The sequence below is a fragment of the Onychostruthus taczanowskii genome, unplaced genomic scaffold (genome assembly GCF_017590055.1).
Source record: "Onychostruthus taczanowskii isolate IOZ18803 unplaced genomic scaffold, ASM1759005v1 scaffold25, whole genome shotgun sequence".
Classification (NCBI taxonomy): domain Eukaryota; kingdom Metazoa; phylum Chordata; class Aves; order Passeriformes; family Passeridae; genus Onychostruthus; species Onychostruthus taczanowskii.
The window spans coordinates 2,032-16,475 of NW_024499796.1; the positions used below are offsets into that span (position 1 = coordinate 2,032).

Below are 14,444 nucleotides of genomic sequence, written 5' to 3' on the forward strand. Positions count from 1 at the left end.
AGATTATCTGAAGTCGGGATGTTCTTTGACGTAAGACCTTTGTATATTTTCAAACCTAGTCAGCCGTCTGCAACCTTCACTGGGTACTGGCATGAGGAAAAGCAATTAAGGACATATTGATCTCTGTGCCAATTTCAAAATCTACCCTCGGGAGTCTGACCTACTTTGGACTAAGCTTGTTCATTGGCAGTCTCCTCCCTGCTCCCAAAAGTAGCTGCATCAACAAGGACACTGCTGCTTTCCCAGATGAAAGTGGGGAGATATTGATGCCCCCCAGGCTGGATGGAGCCCACAGCTGGTAACACTTAGGGGGATGCATTAGTTCTGGGCAGATACACACAGCTGCCTTCATACCATACATTCTCAGCCCAACCCAGAGCTGGAACCTGCTAATAGAGGACCTGGAAAAAGCTGGGCAAAACTTTTTTATTTATTTTTACATCTGTCAGGACAGATCTAGCCTGGAGTCCTAGAGAGACCGTTAACTATGGTGTAATCTGCAAGGCCTTTGCTTTTTGGAGTCATTTACAAAAAGGAAACAGATGAAGGCAGCAGCTTTTGCCTCCAAGTTGAAACAAGGTACTGCAGATGTTTCTACAAAGAGAGCAGAGGCACTGGGCAGGAGAAGGCTGCTCAGCGCAGGGGGCTGGCTCTACATCACCACAACCTGCCCCATAGTCCAGACACCAGTCCACTGCAGATCGACAGCACAGGCTGTACAGATGACAAAAGAGAGGTGTACAGTTCCCAGTCACCCTAGAGCTGTCCTGCATGGATCTCTCCCTCCCTAGCACCTGCCAATCCTTTTTCTATTTCCTTCTGGGAGGCTTCCTCCTGAAGCAAGAAAGGATTTGATCTCATTTTGCCCCAAGAACTGCAACACAGCAGTAGCCACAAGTGAGATGCTTTTTCCCATGTAAAGCAAAACCCCAACTTGAATGCAGCCCATCCTGTCAAAATTCCTTTGATTTTCCTGCAATTTTTCCAGATGGGAGAAGGAAAGTAAGGGGTGCATTTCCCTGCCAGAACTGTTTGTTAGGAATCAAAATGACTGCAACACCTACTGGGTTATTATTTTATATTATTACATATATGAATAAGAGTATGCGTATGAGTCTATATCTGGGCTATATGGGGGATGCTGAATTTAAGCAGCAAATACCTCTCCCTCACCTTCTTCCATCTGTGTAACATTAAACTGTCATGTATCATTAGAAGTTGGGCTGTTAGAGGCACCTTATGATTGAAATGCTTGAGGGGTAACTGTATTCTGTCTCTGATATCCTGGGAAAAATCTCCAATAATCCGTTTCCTCTGAACTGGGATGTAACAATAAGGAGGAAAAACTTAAGTTCTGCCCACTGCCAAAATTCATAAACTTTACAGGTTCTAGGTCTGAAAATAATATGATGAAGCAAACTGGACCTCTAGTAACACTGCCAGAAATGAGCAAAGCACAGGGTGAAAGAAACCAGAAATCCTGCTCACTAATACAATGGACTATTCAGGGGCAGGGGGGAATCAAACATGCTCTGTCTAGCTACCCTCGCCTGAGTTTGAACTCTGTTATTCATGAATCATGTACAAATGGAAGCTTGAAGGGCAAGAAGTAGTGCTGGGCTGACAGGAAGAGCACTGGAATGTGATCCAGGTTGTGTACCCTCTCTCTATCACTGGCCTCAGGTGACCTTGGGCTTTTGACTCCCAGTGCCTCAGTTTTCCCATCTACACAGTAAATTCTGCTCTTCATAAAGGGCTACTAGCAGGGAGGATGAGGGGAGCTGTCTACACTTAGGTAAATATGGTTTTTCTGGTTCATTTTATCTAGAAATACAGTGTGACAAGGGAAAGGCATCCAAAATTTGCAGAGGACAGAGGTGAGGCAGGCTGGGGCAGCCAGGCAAGAACTTTCCCATCAGACTTTTGGAAAGCAGCTTATCCGCGAAACAGCTTGAGACTCACCCAGGTCGCAGACCTGAGAGCAGCCAGTGGGCAAGTACAGAGGTGGAGCTTGCACTGATGCTGTTTGTTAGATATAAAATGCTTGGATGGGTCAGTGCTGACCACAGCACCCGGGAAGTGGCTGAGAGGAGCTGTGCAGAGAGCAGCACTGGCCATGGGGACAGCAGCCCCAGCCCTTTTGGTACTGCTCAGCCTAAGAGTGACTATTTGTGATGCTGAAGACACCTGCTCAGGTGAGTAAAGCACAAACCTTACTGCCGTCTCACTGAGACAGCCTGTTTCATCTCCCCTGTAAGAGAAGGAGGTTGGGAAGGGAGGGGGGAGAAGTAGCGTATGTTTTTTTTTCTTTCTGTGTTTTTTTTAATTCAGCTGCCAGTGGGAAGAGAGTAAGGTTCAGGCTGAAGACTCAGCAGCTGCTTAAGAAAGCTACTGGCTCCAACTAGTGATGTAACATTGTTCCCTCACCAGTGGGGTGTCTAGGAACAGATACTCTCCAGTGAGGTTTTCCCCCATGTTTGGGTTTTTTTTAGTAGGGCCTTTGTGCAGTTACCAAAGGCTACAGAGCAACACAAAGGATCAGTCTGGGGATGCTGAACAGCACAGTGCTCTGACTGTATTCCCCAAGACAGCCTGGGGCAATTTCAAACATGCCTGCCATCAGGAAATTCAGAAGAACTCTTACCCTTACTGTCCACAGATCCATCAGTGTCACTTACTCTGTTATCAGTAGCCCATTGGGGCACCTCTCAGCTTTTGTTTTATTAACTACCAGTGTACTTGTCATGCATGCAATGTCATATATATCAGCCTCCTCTCCTACTGAACTCCCCTGAAGCCAGAGAGATGCAGAGTCTGGCTCCTCTAATATGTGAGATCCTTAATGCCATCTGTCAATCCATACAACACCCTGAAACTTCCATACTCATTGCTTTTGATTACACTTCCTCAACTTCAAAGGATTTGGTTTCCTCTCCAAGACATTTCAGAGCCTTAATAATCTTCACAAATACTGTCTTCATTTCTCAGAGGTGAGAATAGTGGGACTGCGTGATGCTGACCGACTTGCCATTCTTCAAGGATGTCCAGGGATCCCAGGCATCTCTGGCCCAAAAGGAGAAGCAGGTCTCCCAGGAACAAAAGGTGAGGCCCCCAAAGCCAGTGATGAGCACTGTGAGATGAGATGGTTTTGTTGCTTCGGATAGGAGAAGCAAGCTGAGGCTGGAGCAGTAGCTGGCCTGGCACTGGCTGCTGTGAGGAACTGGAGAATTGGAGTGGAAAACACCCCAATTATACATATGCTGGTACACATGGAGTGACCTGTTTCTTCCTTGAGTCCTGTCACAAATCTGATGTGATCTTGGGGTATGAAGTATCTCATTCATTTCTTCTATAGAAAATGATCCATTTATTTTTTGTGTCTCTATTCAACAGCCTGGGTGGGAGGGAGGCCAAGATGCTTCTGCCTGTTTTTTGGGGAACAGTGTTGGAAAGGTACTGGCAACTTCTATTCCAGGGAGCAAGGCAGATGGGGCTCCTTCAGAGTTTTCACAGCCAACTCACAGAGAAGGTGAATTGCATCTGCTGAGCGAGATGATCCACCATAGCAGAATCCATAGACTGGTTCCACGATGTATCAAAGCTCATACGAATTCATATGTGAACTGCAAATTTAGACTTTGAATGGCAGTAGCAGTGTAGTAAGGCTTCAATAGAAAAAGAGGAATAAGGTAAAAGAGTAAAACTAGGTTACAAGACTGGATCTGATTACCTTGGCTCCCTTGTTTCTGTGAAAGCCAAGGCCTAGTTGCCCAGGCTTCTGTGACTCCCCCTCTGATCAGTTTGTAATGTGCACATAAAAAATGAGTCTCTTTGCAGGAGAAATGGGAGACCAGGGATTACCTGGGAAAGCAGGACCACCTGGTGCAAAAGGTAATGTGTAACATATGCAGCTCTAATCCGTAAATGCCCCCAAGCTCGGGACATGCATTGGGAGACTGGGTCTATAGAGATGTACTGCAGGACTGGCCATAGGCTAAGAAACGGTGCTGAAGTAGCATAGGAAAAGCCTGATTTGGGGTATGGCTCTTGCATGGAGTGAACACTAGAAACAGTGTCCTTGAGTGTCTGGGACCACAACAGAGAAGAAGATACCAATCTTCTCGAAATTTCTCACTGACCCTCAAATCAGACCTCTCCCCATTCCCCACTCCTACCCTAACCTGCCTCCAGCACAAGCCTGCCCAAATGCCCCCCAGCTCTGAGGAGCTTTGGAGCTCTCTGTGGAGCTTCAGCCCAGGTCTGATGCAGAGGTATTATGCTGAGTGCTTGTTCTGCCAATTGACAGGGGCAATTTAAAGAAAATACCAATGGAAAGAATGGTCTTATTTTACTATGACTATAAAGGTAACACAAAAGTAAAATAATACATTCAATAAAACTATATGCTTCGCTTTGGCAACAAGCAGAAATTAGCAAGGTAATCCACCTAATCATTACTATACAAGAGGCAGGATAGTGATTTAGAAGGATACATTACTAATTGCTTAAATACTTTAACATCATCCAGTCGTTGGGGAGCCCTGTTTCACACAGGACCTGGACAACCCTTCCCAGCAACTGGGAAAATCCTACATGGTGTGTCCACCCATAGATGAGGTCTCTGGATTTATCCTGAAAGAGAGTCCAGTGTTTATAGGCCCAAATCTGCAAGTCAAAGTGACTTGATTTTATTTTTAGCTCAGGAATGCCTGGATCTGATGGCATGCTTCCCGCTTAGCCAGGGCCAGCGCTCAGAGTCCAGGTCTTGGCTGCGAGGGTTTTCCCCTAAAATACCTTACAAACAAGCCTCTCAGTTGGAAAAGCTTCTCAAAATGATACGTTTCTTGCAGATAGCTACACAAGGTTACAAACAGCTAGCATAAGCATCTTTGTCATCTATTTTTAGGTAAATAATACTGACGGTGTTAGTCACGATCCATCTTGTAAATCTACTCTGGCTTAGCCCTGCTAATGGCTAATGCTGCTCAGGCCTAGGCACATCATTGCTTTCAGCAGCCTTCAGCATTCAACTTGGTGTGCAGTGCCCACCTGACCACAAGAACAAGATCAAACAATGGCACAGGATGAGGTTTCCTCTGTAATAGGATGAATCTCTGAAGAGGACCATGTCTTTTGAGAAACTGGCTTTCACTGCCCAGGCTTGCTTAGGACCTTCAGCAGGACATGTGCTGCAAATACTGGAAAAGTGTCTCTTCTCAAGAATCCAGCTGCCAGCACAAGGAAACTGTAGGGACTGAGCAGAGCTGACTAACAGGGAAGACATCCCTTTTTACATCCTGAATATGAAGGTATTTCCTGGCCAAAAGCACCCAAGACTTGAACTGAAATTCAGGAGATGGACAAAACCACTGAAAAACCCTGACAATCCCTATTGATCAAAAACAGAAAGCCCCTACAAAAAGTCACTGAAATGGAATTGTGAAGCCCCATACATTCCAAGAGATGGAGAAGCAGCTCTCTCACCTCTGTATCCTGCTATGCTTGCTGTTCCTGAGAGATACTGCTGATCAAGAGAGCAGCCAGGCTCAGGCAGCAGCACCACCTGGGACACTCAGCTAAGCATTGCAGCTTTGCACCTCTTGACAGTCTCTCTTGTACATTTAAGACATATTGAGGGGCTGGAGCAGCCATTTGTAGAGGCACAGTAATTCATTTGCATTGGATAATCTGTGATGAGCATTTTCCTCTTGTATTTTGTAGGAGCAGCTGGAGAGCCTGGCTTCCCAGGACTGAAAGGTAAATCATGCTGTCATGTGAGTTACTTTGTAAACTTCTATCCTGTGCTGTTCTCCTGCATCAGATGACAGCAGTTACAGAGACTGGATGGGGCTGTTTGCTGACAGTTATATCTTGTCATAGGCTCTGCCGTGACGCAGGAGCCGTGGGTAGTCCTGCTCCCAAACCAGATGTTCAGCAACAGGTGCTGTCCTCAGCTCAGGCAACTGGTGCTGCCACCTGGCACCATCAGCTGCAGAAGCCACAAGGCTGAGGGATGAGCCAGATTTGGGCAGAGCTCTTAATATTCTCATGCTATGGCAAAATGCAGAGGCTCAAATGAAATTCAGTTGCTGCTAGTGCAAGAGGAACATATCTCTACCAGCACTAGCAAAAAGGCATTAGGGAAACGGTTTTTTTCCCTTATGCCATCATCCTGCATGTGAGGGCCACAGGCACCCACCACTGAGCACCATCTGCACTGTGGCTTCCCTCTCTGGAGTTTGGCTGGAAATCACTGGGTCCAACACCACTGGTCTGGCAGATGATTCTAGTGCTCCAGTTGCCATTGCTGCTCCCAAACCACTGGCTGAAGCCCTGCGCCAGCAGCAGCCATTCCCCTGATGGGACTTGTAACTCTGCCTTTCCAAGGTGCATTGCTTCCTCCCTCTCACACACACCCACTCCTATCCCACATGTCCTAGCCCAATGGGACTCACTGGCACAAACTGTTGGTAGACAGCTCCATGGGCTGGGCAGCAGCAGGCAGAACAGCTGGGTCTAACAGAGATATGTCCTGTGTCAGTCTCACCATTTGGACCTCTAAGCCCTAAAACAGATGCCAGCAGGAAATAGATCATGCCAGGTCCAACAGGCCAAGAGAGGCAAGGCTGCTGCTCCTTGTGCATAAATAGGTATTTTATATATATATATAAAATTAATATTTATAGTGCACCCCCCAGTGGCCACCTCATGTACCTCCTGGTCAACCTGGAGAGCTCTTCCCAGTGTCTGAAGCAGCTGGGTGTCATTGCTGTAGTTACAGGGTTTGTGACTTGGCCTCCTACCTGCCTCTCTGTGCTTTCCTAGGTGTGTGCAGATAGGCCGGTGGGTCTCCTCTGGTGGGCCTGGTAGCAGCCAGGACACCTTATATACTGAGCAACACTTCCTGCCTGGTTTCTCTATGCCTTTCATTTGCTTGGTGCAGATGAGTCAAGCACTTCTAACATAACAGCTCTCCAGTGCAGCAGGATTTGTCATGACATCTCAAGTACTTGCGAAGGGGAGTACTGGGTGTGGAAGGTGGAGAGCAATTGATGGTGTTGTTTATCCAACAGGAACAAAAGGAGAGCCTGGATTTCCAGAAATATGGGGTAAGTTTCATCCTAGGTCTTCACAACACTGGTCAGCTTTACAGAGAGGATGGTGGTGGACTACCTGCACCAGAAGTCAGGAGAGGATAGGAACAGAAACAAGTTCAGAGTGGCATTGAAGAATGGAATAAGGAAGTATCATTGTTATCTTTGCTTCTGACGGACACATGTAGCTTCTGTGAGTCCACTCTGTACTCCAGTCATGCTGGGAAAGTCAGCACTCTGAGCACTACTTAAATGTCCTGTCCTCCGTGTGTCCTGGAGGATGTTGATCTGAATTTTTCACACTTGGTGTCCCCATTTCTAAGACGAAACCACTACAAACACCGTTAGAGACATGTGGCTACTTCAAAGGCAGTTCTACTCCTGTACTTGCAGTGACACCTTTAGTACTTGGGGAGTTCATGTGTGTGACAGTGCTCAGATTAACTTATTCACTGGAAAAAAAGAAGAAAAGTAAAAGAAACAATTTTCAGTTGTCCCATCTGTCTCCATGAGCTAAAGTTTGAGGAGAGCTACAACCTGCTCTGGCTACAACTGGGTGATGTAGGGCCACAATAAAGGCTCAGACAGATCAAAGCTCCTGTAACACCTGACAGATTGGGATGCCACTGAACTGGTTCCTTGCTGCCCCAGACACTTTTATGGGCATATAAAAGATCTGACTAATAGGAAGGAAAAGGAAAAGGCCAAGCCCAGGAGCATCTCCCTGCTAGGGAGGTCACAAGACAGCCTGGTACAGCTGTGTATACATGTATCACACACAGCACACTGAGACACATGCACCACCAGCACCACCATCTCTGATCATCCCCCCCAAGTTTTCCCTAAAGCAGCTACTGATGCAGCTGTAGGTTGGGATGTCTGATAAGGACCATTCAGTCTCCTGTGAATCAGAACTTCTGTCAGCAGGTATGGTTTTGGGGAGGGAAAAAAGTATACGTAAGACATATATATATATACATAAGACATATATATATATATATATATATATACACACATATAGATATATATATATATACACATATAGATATATATATATATTTCAAAAGCATTGTGTTTCTTGGGGAGACCTCAGTGTGGTGTTCCAGTGCTTAAGGGATTCTTATAAAAAAGCTGGAGAGTGATTTTTTTTGTTGCAGGGGCAGTGACAGGACACTGTCACTGTGTGATTTACAGAATGATTTACAGCTAAAAGAGGAGAGATTTAGATTAGATATTAGGAGATGATTCTTTATGCAGAAGGTGGTAAGACCCTGGCACAAGTTGGCCAGAGAAGCTGCAGCTGCCCATCCCTGGAAGTGTCCAAGGCCAGGTTTGGATGAGATTTGGAGCAACCTGGGACACTGGAAGGTGTCCCTGCCCATGGCAGGGGGTGCAACAAGATGAGCTTCAATGTTCCTTCCAACCCAAACCATGGGTGATTCTATGATTCAATCCATAATGAGCTGAACACTGTTCACTGCATCACAGGGAGCTGTCCTGTGTCACTAAATCCTTTGCCATCAACTACCCACCCACTCTCTGTGCCCTGCATATATTCTGGAGCTGGGACAAATTTCTGGATCATGAGTTTGTCATCTTTTCCAGAGCAGCTCCATCATCCAGATCCCCAAAAGTCATTACAGATGACAGGAGTCTCAGCACCTTAGACCATCTTTCTTGGAAGGTGCCCATCTCCCCTACAACATATGAGCCCAGAAGCTCTACATTAGGATCCTGCAGTAAAAAGAGCCAGCTGGCTGGTGAACGCTCAAAGGCTCAGGGCTGATGTGCTCCCCTGATCAGTAAACACATTATAATTCTTTCCACTTGATCTCTTTGATTTGCACAGAACCGGGGAACTGCCAAGAACTGTTGGCCAAAGGGAAGATTTTAAGTGGCTGGTACACAATCTACCCCCAAGACTGCAATGCCACCACCGTCTTCTGCGACATGGACACGGATGGTGGGGGATGGATTGTGAGTAGGATGAGGAGAGGGAGGTTTACATGTTCCTACAGAGATTCTTGTTAAGGCTGCAAAGGACAGCTCAAAAATAGAAACACACAACTGAAGTTCATGTCTGCAAGCCAGAGTGAATCCCTCTGGACACAGGGGATTCCCCCAAGACTTGTCTCTGGAAGCAGGCTGAGTGCCACAGACCCACTCCTTGCTTAAATCAGTAAATAATTTCCTTCTCATTTCCAAGGGCATATGGAAGAAATCATCGAGCAAGGGATTCTTGTGGGGTTTTCTCCCCAGACACCCACAAGAGTGTCCTGATGCAGGGGAAGCATTTACCATGGTGGCATGTCCCCCAGGTGCTGTGGATGCCTTTGAGTGAGGGATGGGACTGAGGGTCTCTTTCAGGTTTTTCAGAGGCGCTGGGATGGGTCAGTGAACTTCTTGAGAGATTGGGATTCGTACAAAAGAGGCTTTGGCAACCAGCTGACAGAGTTCTGGATGGGGAATGACAACATCCACTTCCTCACCTCACTGGGTAAGGTCTGCCTCTGTCCCGGGCTGGGGCCATGAGAGTCCAACCCCTATACCACATGGAGTCATTGCAGACCTGAGTTTCTCATATTCATCTCAGGCTCCCACTGTTAATCCCAAACAGGATGCAGGCTCTTGCAGCCTACTGCATACAGGAAACTTCACTCTAAAAAAAAGCAAAACTAGAAGTCAGGGAAGAGAATGAGCTCACTGCATGATCTACCCAGGAGACAGGTCAATACATCTTCCTACTTGGACTGTTTGTGATGGCATCATCTGGTCCACACACAGCCTTGGAGTTACAGCTGTGTGCAGGACTCCTGCCCATGACCACCCAATATCTGAAAAGGTGCTTCCCCTAGAAAACCATCAAAGGTATAGGAGGCTCTGCAGGAATTTTAAGTAAATCAAAATCTCCCAAGTAGAGGCAGCTCCTTTCAAGTTAGCTCACAGCACCTTAAACCCTCCACTCTGAAATCCAGTGGCACACCCACCATCTGTCCTGCACCACTGCTATCCATCTTCTCTTCTAGGACCCTGTGAACTCCGCGTTGACCTCAGAGACTTTGAGAACAACTACTATTTTGCCAAGTATGCTTCATTCAGAGTTTTAGGAGAGTCAGAGAAATACAGACTGGTTCTAGGAGACTTCCTTGGTGGAAACGCTGGTAAGTTTGAGGCAGCTCACTGGGAAAGTCTGTTTCCTAGAGCATTTTAGAAATGTTCAGCTTCTATGCAGAGATGTATCATGCACACTCCTTGTATCAGCTACATTTTGGGTAATTTTTTAAAACTGGCCATGGTATCTCAGGTACTGAGTGACCTCTGGGTACAGGGGTGGAGGGGGACATGCATCACCCAAAGAAATGTGACTCAGAGCATTACCTTCAGGCCCAGCCCTATGGTTTAACAGCAAATGAGTCTGGTCCTGAGCAGCACCCAAACCAATTTACCTTCCCAACAGTTCTGCATCAGCCAGGTCAAGGTCTGCTTTTGGTTACATTGGCAGGAGACATTTGCCCAGGAGGTTCTGGCATTTCAAAGGCTGGGGTGCTGTTCAATACCTGCAGCATCAGCACTCCATCCTCTTAATACCTGATTTTTAATTTTTTTTTAAGTAAACAAATCTTCAAAATTCAATATCCATCATTCAGGAATGAGTGAAACCAACACCTGAGAGAGCAGTGCTCTAGGTTTATGTGGCTTTGCAACCCTGTCTGGTAATTCAGACCTCAGTGTATCTGCAGAGAACCTGAGCACTGCAAAAGAAGTGACACCTGTGTACCTGTGAAAAGAATCTGGCCTATTTGATTCACAGGTATAGATAAATTCTCCATGTGTTTTAGCAGAGCTCAAGATACTTTTGTCCAAGATGAGGAAGAAACCTGGGCAAGAGAGCAGCAGGCTTTATACAACCTGCCTTACACCTGGGAAGGGCCACTGGTGCCCAGCAGGGGTGCACAGACACATCAGTGTCCTGTTTGTGATCCCTACTGCAGTAACTGTGAATGTGTGCTCTCTGCAGGGGACTCTTTATCGTATCACAGGGACATGCCATTTTCAACAACAGATCAGGACAATGACATGAGTTCCTTCAACTGTGCCACAGAATACAAGGGAGCATGGTGGTACAATGACTGCCATTACTCCAACCTGAATGGCATGTACTGGATGGGTGTGCATGGGAGCTACGCTGATGGGATCAACTGGAAGACAGGTAAAGAATACCACTACTCCTACAAGCGAACCGAAATGAAGTTCAGGCCAGTTTAACATGGTGACAGGGTGCCTGATTAGATCCAAGAGGTGCCACTCACCCACCAACAGAAGACACAAAACAATGTTGTTTGGGGACAAAAATGGACCAGAAAGGATATTACAGGTTGTGCCTTCTGACTAGAGCAGGATGTTTGAAGCCAGAAGATATCTGTATCAGGTTTGAGCTCCTGTAAGCACCTGACCCTCTCTCACCCTGACTACCTTCAGCAGCCCCACTGATGCAGACTGAGCCCAAGCACCTTCTTCTGAAAAGTGTGTTACCTTGATTTAAAGACCAGGTGCACCTCAGTAAAGCTCTCTGATATTATTACTTAAATGGTAATTACTGCTAAGCTCCAGTATAATCCATGTATGTGAAGACTCCAATATGCATGCAGCCTCTTTCTACTGGACCCAAGAGCCATCCAAAAGGCACTCAATTCCTGACCCATCCCAATCTCCCTGCGGGCTGTGATGGAGCCACAACATAGAATAGCATGGAAAAGACTGAGCTTCCAGCACAGCGCTGTCAGCACTACCAGTTTCCCCCTTCTTTTCCCACATGTTCCAGGACCTCAGGTGGGACCCCAGCTCCTGGAACCACAGCAGAGTTGCTCAGCACTTCCCACCAGGACACAGCTGCAGCTGGGCCCAGAGCCATCTTTAGCCATTCTTCCAGGGCATGTTTCTAGATCTCATTAGCTGCTGTGGACCAAGAGCTGTATGCAAAACAGCCTGTTCAGCAGCACGTGTGGTACCAAGACACAGTACACATGGTACAGCAGTTCCAAGTCAAGCCTTGCACATGTGGCCATCGTGAACAGTGCCAGTACCTTCCACTTTATCTTGTTTCCAGTAGTGTTTGAGGGTGAGCTATCTGCTGGTGGGTGGACACAGTTCACCTGGTTCATGTATTGTATTTGACTAGTAGCAGAACTGGGTCTCTTCTTCCTGCATTTGTGCTGCTGGACTCCTCGCCACAGCTGACAGAGGAGAGCCAAGTACTAACTCTTCACTGCAGGAATAGAGAGACAGCAGAAATAGAGTATTTCTTTGTGTTATGTTTCTAATGGTCCCAGGTTTATTTCACTGTATATTGCACAGATATGTATGAAGGGCAGCTCCAGCCCTACAAGACAGAATCCAAACCTTGTGGGTGAGAAAAATGAGGAGGTCACTCAGCCCGCCGCAGCAGTAGTAAGAAACAGTGTGCTAAGAAATAAACCTGAGGGTTTGCATCTCCCCACTCACTAGGTCCTGTCTCAGTTTACTTCTTTTCAGTTACACAAGAAAGAGTGTGTCTGAGCAGAGAAGTGCACTCTGAAAGCCCCATAGTTACTTTTCCCTCTCCAGGAGCTCTGTCTTGTTTTTCTGCTACTTCCAATAAGATTCACATGCCCTCACCAGGACCAAGGTCCCAGAGCACTATGCTGTATCTCACCCATCTGCTGCTGATGCTGTCTTCCAGGAGTAGCTTGTCAGAGGTCCATGGTACTACCAGAGACTTCTCTGCAGAGATGTATAAGCAGGTGCTGATATACTCAGCTATAAACTAGCTAAAAGTGCTAAATCCTCTTTCTCTGCTCACCTCTAGCTTCTCCTCTTACTACACAGAAACATTCAATGTTTAAATTTTGCTTGCAAAGGACACTGATGAGACTTTAAACAGGCTACTTACTACACAGAAATAAAAGAACTACTAGTAGATAAAACACAGTGCATTATAAAGGTACCTATATTACATCTAGTAAAGACGTACTATAGATTAAGATTCAATGTAATTTACCACTAAATGGATGATGGAGTACACATCTAATTCTTCCTCTCAATTCCCAGGAAAGTACCCATGGAATTCGCATCCAAACTCCAGACAGAAGTCCCTGCACGTTTCCAGGGAGTATGTAGGAGGTTTCTACCTCCACAAAAATTCGTGCAGCTTTTATAGTTGTAAAAGTAGTGTCTTTCAGTCAGGAATTTCTAGCTTATCTCCCCACATCTGTTCTCACGCCCAGTTGTTTACTGGGAGTTCTACTCCTGGTGCCAGAGAGAGAAATAACTCACTAGCTTGTGAGCTGGCCTGGGTTATCTCATCACGTGATGTGGAGGGGCGAGTATCCAGAGCTGACACACTAGCTACAGATAAGATCTTCTGTGGCAGGGGGGATGTCCTGCCACACTCTTGTAGGGGTAGCATGTGCAGGAAGATTCTGGCCTTATGCCTGCATAACACGTGCTCACTGGCTGCTCTGCCCAAAAATCCACTCCTGGCAGGGACAGCCCCTCTGTCACCACCAGCCCATCCACTCCTGCCCACAGGCAAGTTCCCATTTTCCCATTACAAAAATCACCCCTAGCTTTTGGTATCTCTGAATCTTACTCAGAGATGGATCTGTCATTCTCCTGCAAAACACAACAAAGTCGCACTGAAGCTCTCATGTATGGCCCAACCATATGCTACTCCCAAACAACACAAGGAGGCATTATTTTCAGAGTAAATTCAAAGCAATGGACACTTGCCAGAAGTGCATTGACTGCTCAAGTTAAGAAAAGTCAACAGTGAAAGTTTAATTTTGGGGGGCAGAGTCCCTCACCAGCACTCACTGACACCCTCCCTCCTCAGGCTACAGAGCTGCCAGGTGGTCCCTTTCACGTGTGCCCACTCCTGCCTAAAGCACGGTGCTGCAGGTCCTGGCAGCAGTCTGCAACCAAGTGCACTTGCAGTTTTGGTGCACCACAGAGCACTGACCATGGCACCTCCTGAGGCTGCAGGGTCCACAGTCCGCTACCTCTGTACAGAGTCACTCCAGAGAGCAGGGTGGCCACCAGAGCCAGTCTCATGCTGGACAGGCTCTGTGCAGCACAGCCCCAGCTTCCTGCGCAGCTTGCCCTGCTGAGCAGTGCAGTCACATCACTCCTCAGTGAACTGCCATGTCATTGTTACAGTGCCTCCAAACCTGACCTCCTGAAGAATCTTTTCAGGAGGCTGGTGCTGTAACACCGCTTTGTGCAGTTTTTGACAAGCCTGCACATTTATGTTACTGCTTGGTCACCCAGCTGGCACAAACCTGCACGATGCCTCCCAAACACAAGACTCAGCGC

At 46.8% G+C, this 14,444-nt stretch overlaps 1 protein-coding gene across 1 annotated transcript; it reads left to right on the forward strand.

Moving 5' to 3' along the window:
• Positions 1–2,020: 2,020 nt before the first annotated feature.
• LOC121336949 (ficolin-1-like) lies at positions 2,021–11,364 on the forward strand (the record flags this gene model as incomplete). The annotated part of the gene is made up of 9 exons (XM_041406637.1): positions 2,021–2,195; positions 2,989–3,102; positions 3,838–3,891; positions 5,722–5,774; positions 7,019–7,109; positions 8,944–9,071; positions 9,462–9,591; positions 10,121–10,255; positions 11,113–11,364. Coding segments are annotated over 9 exons (1,128 nt in total), but the record flags the coding sequence as incomplete, so codon positions are not given.
• Between the last annotated feature and the right edge of the window lie 3,080 nt (positions 11,365–14,444).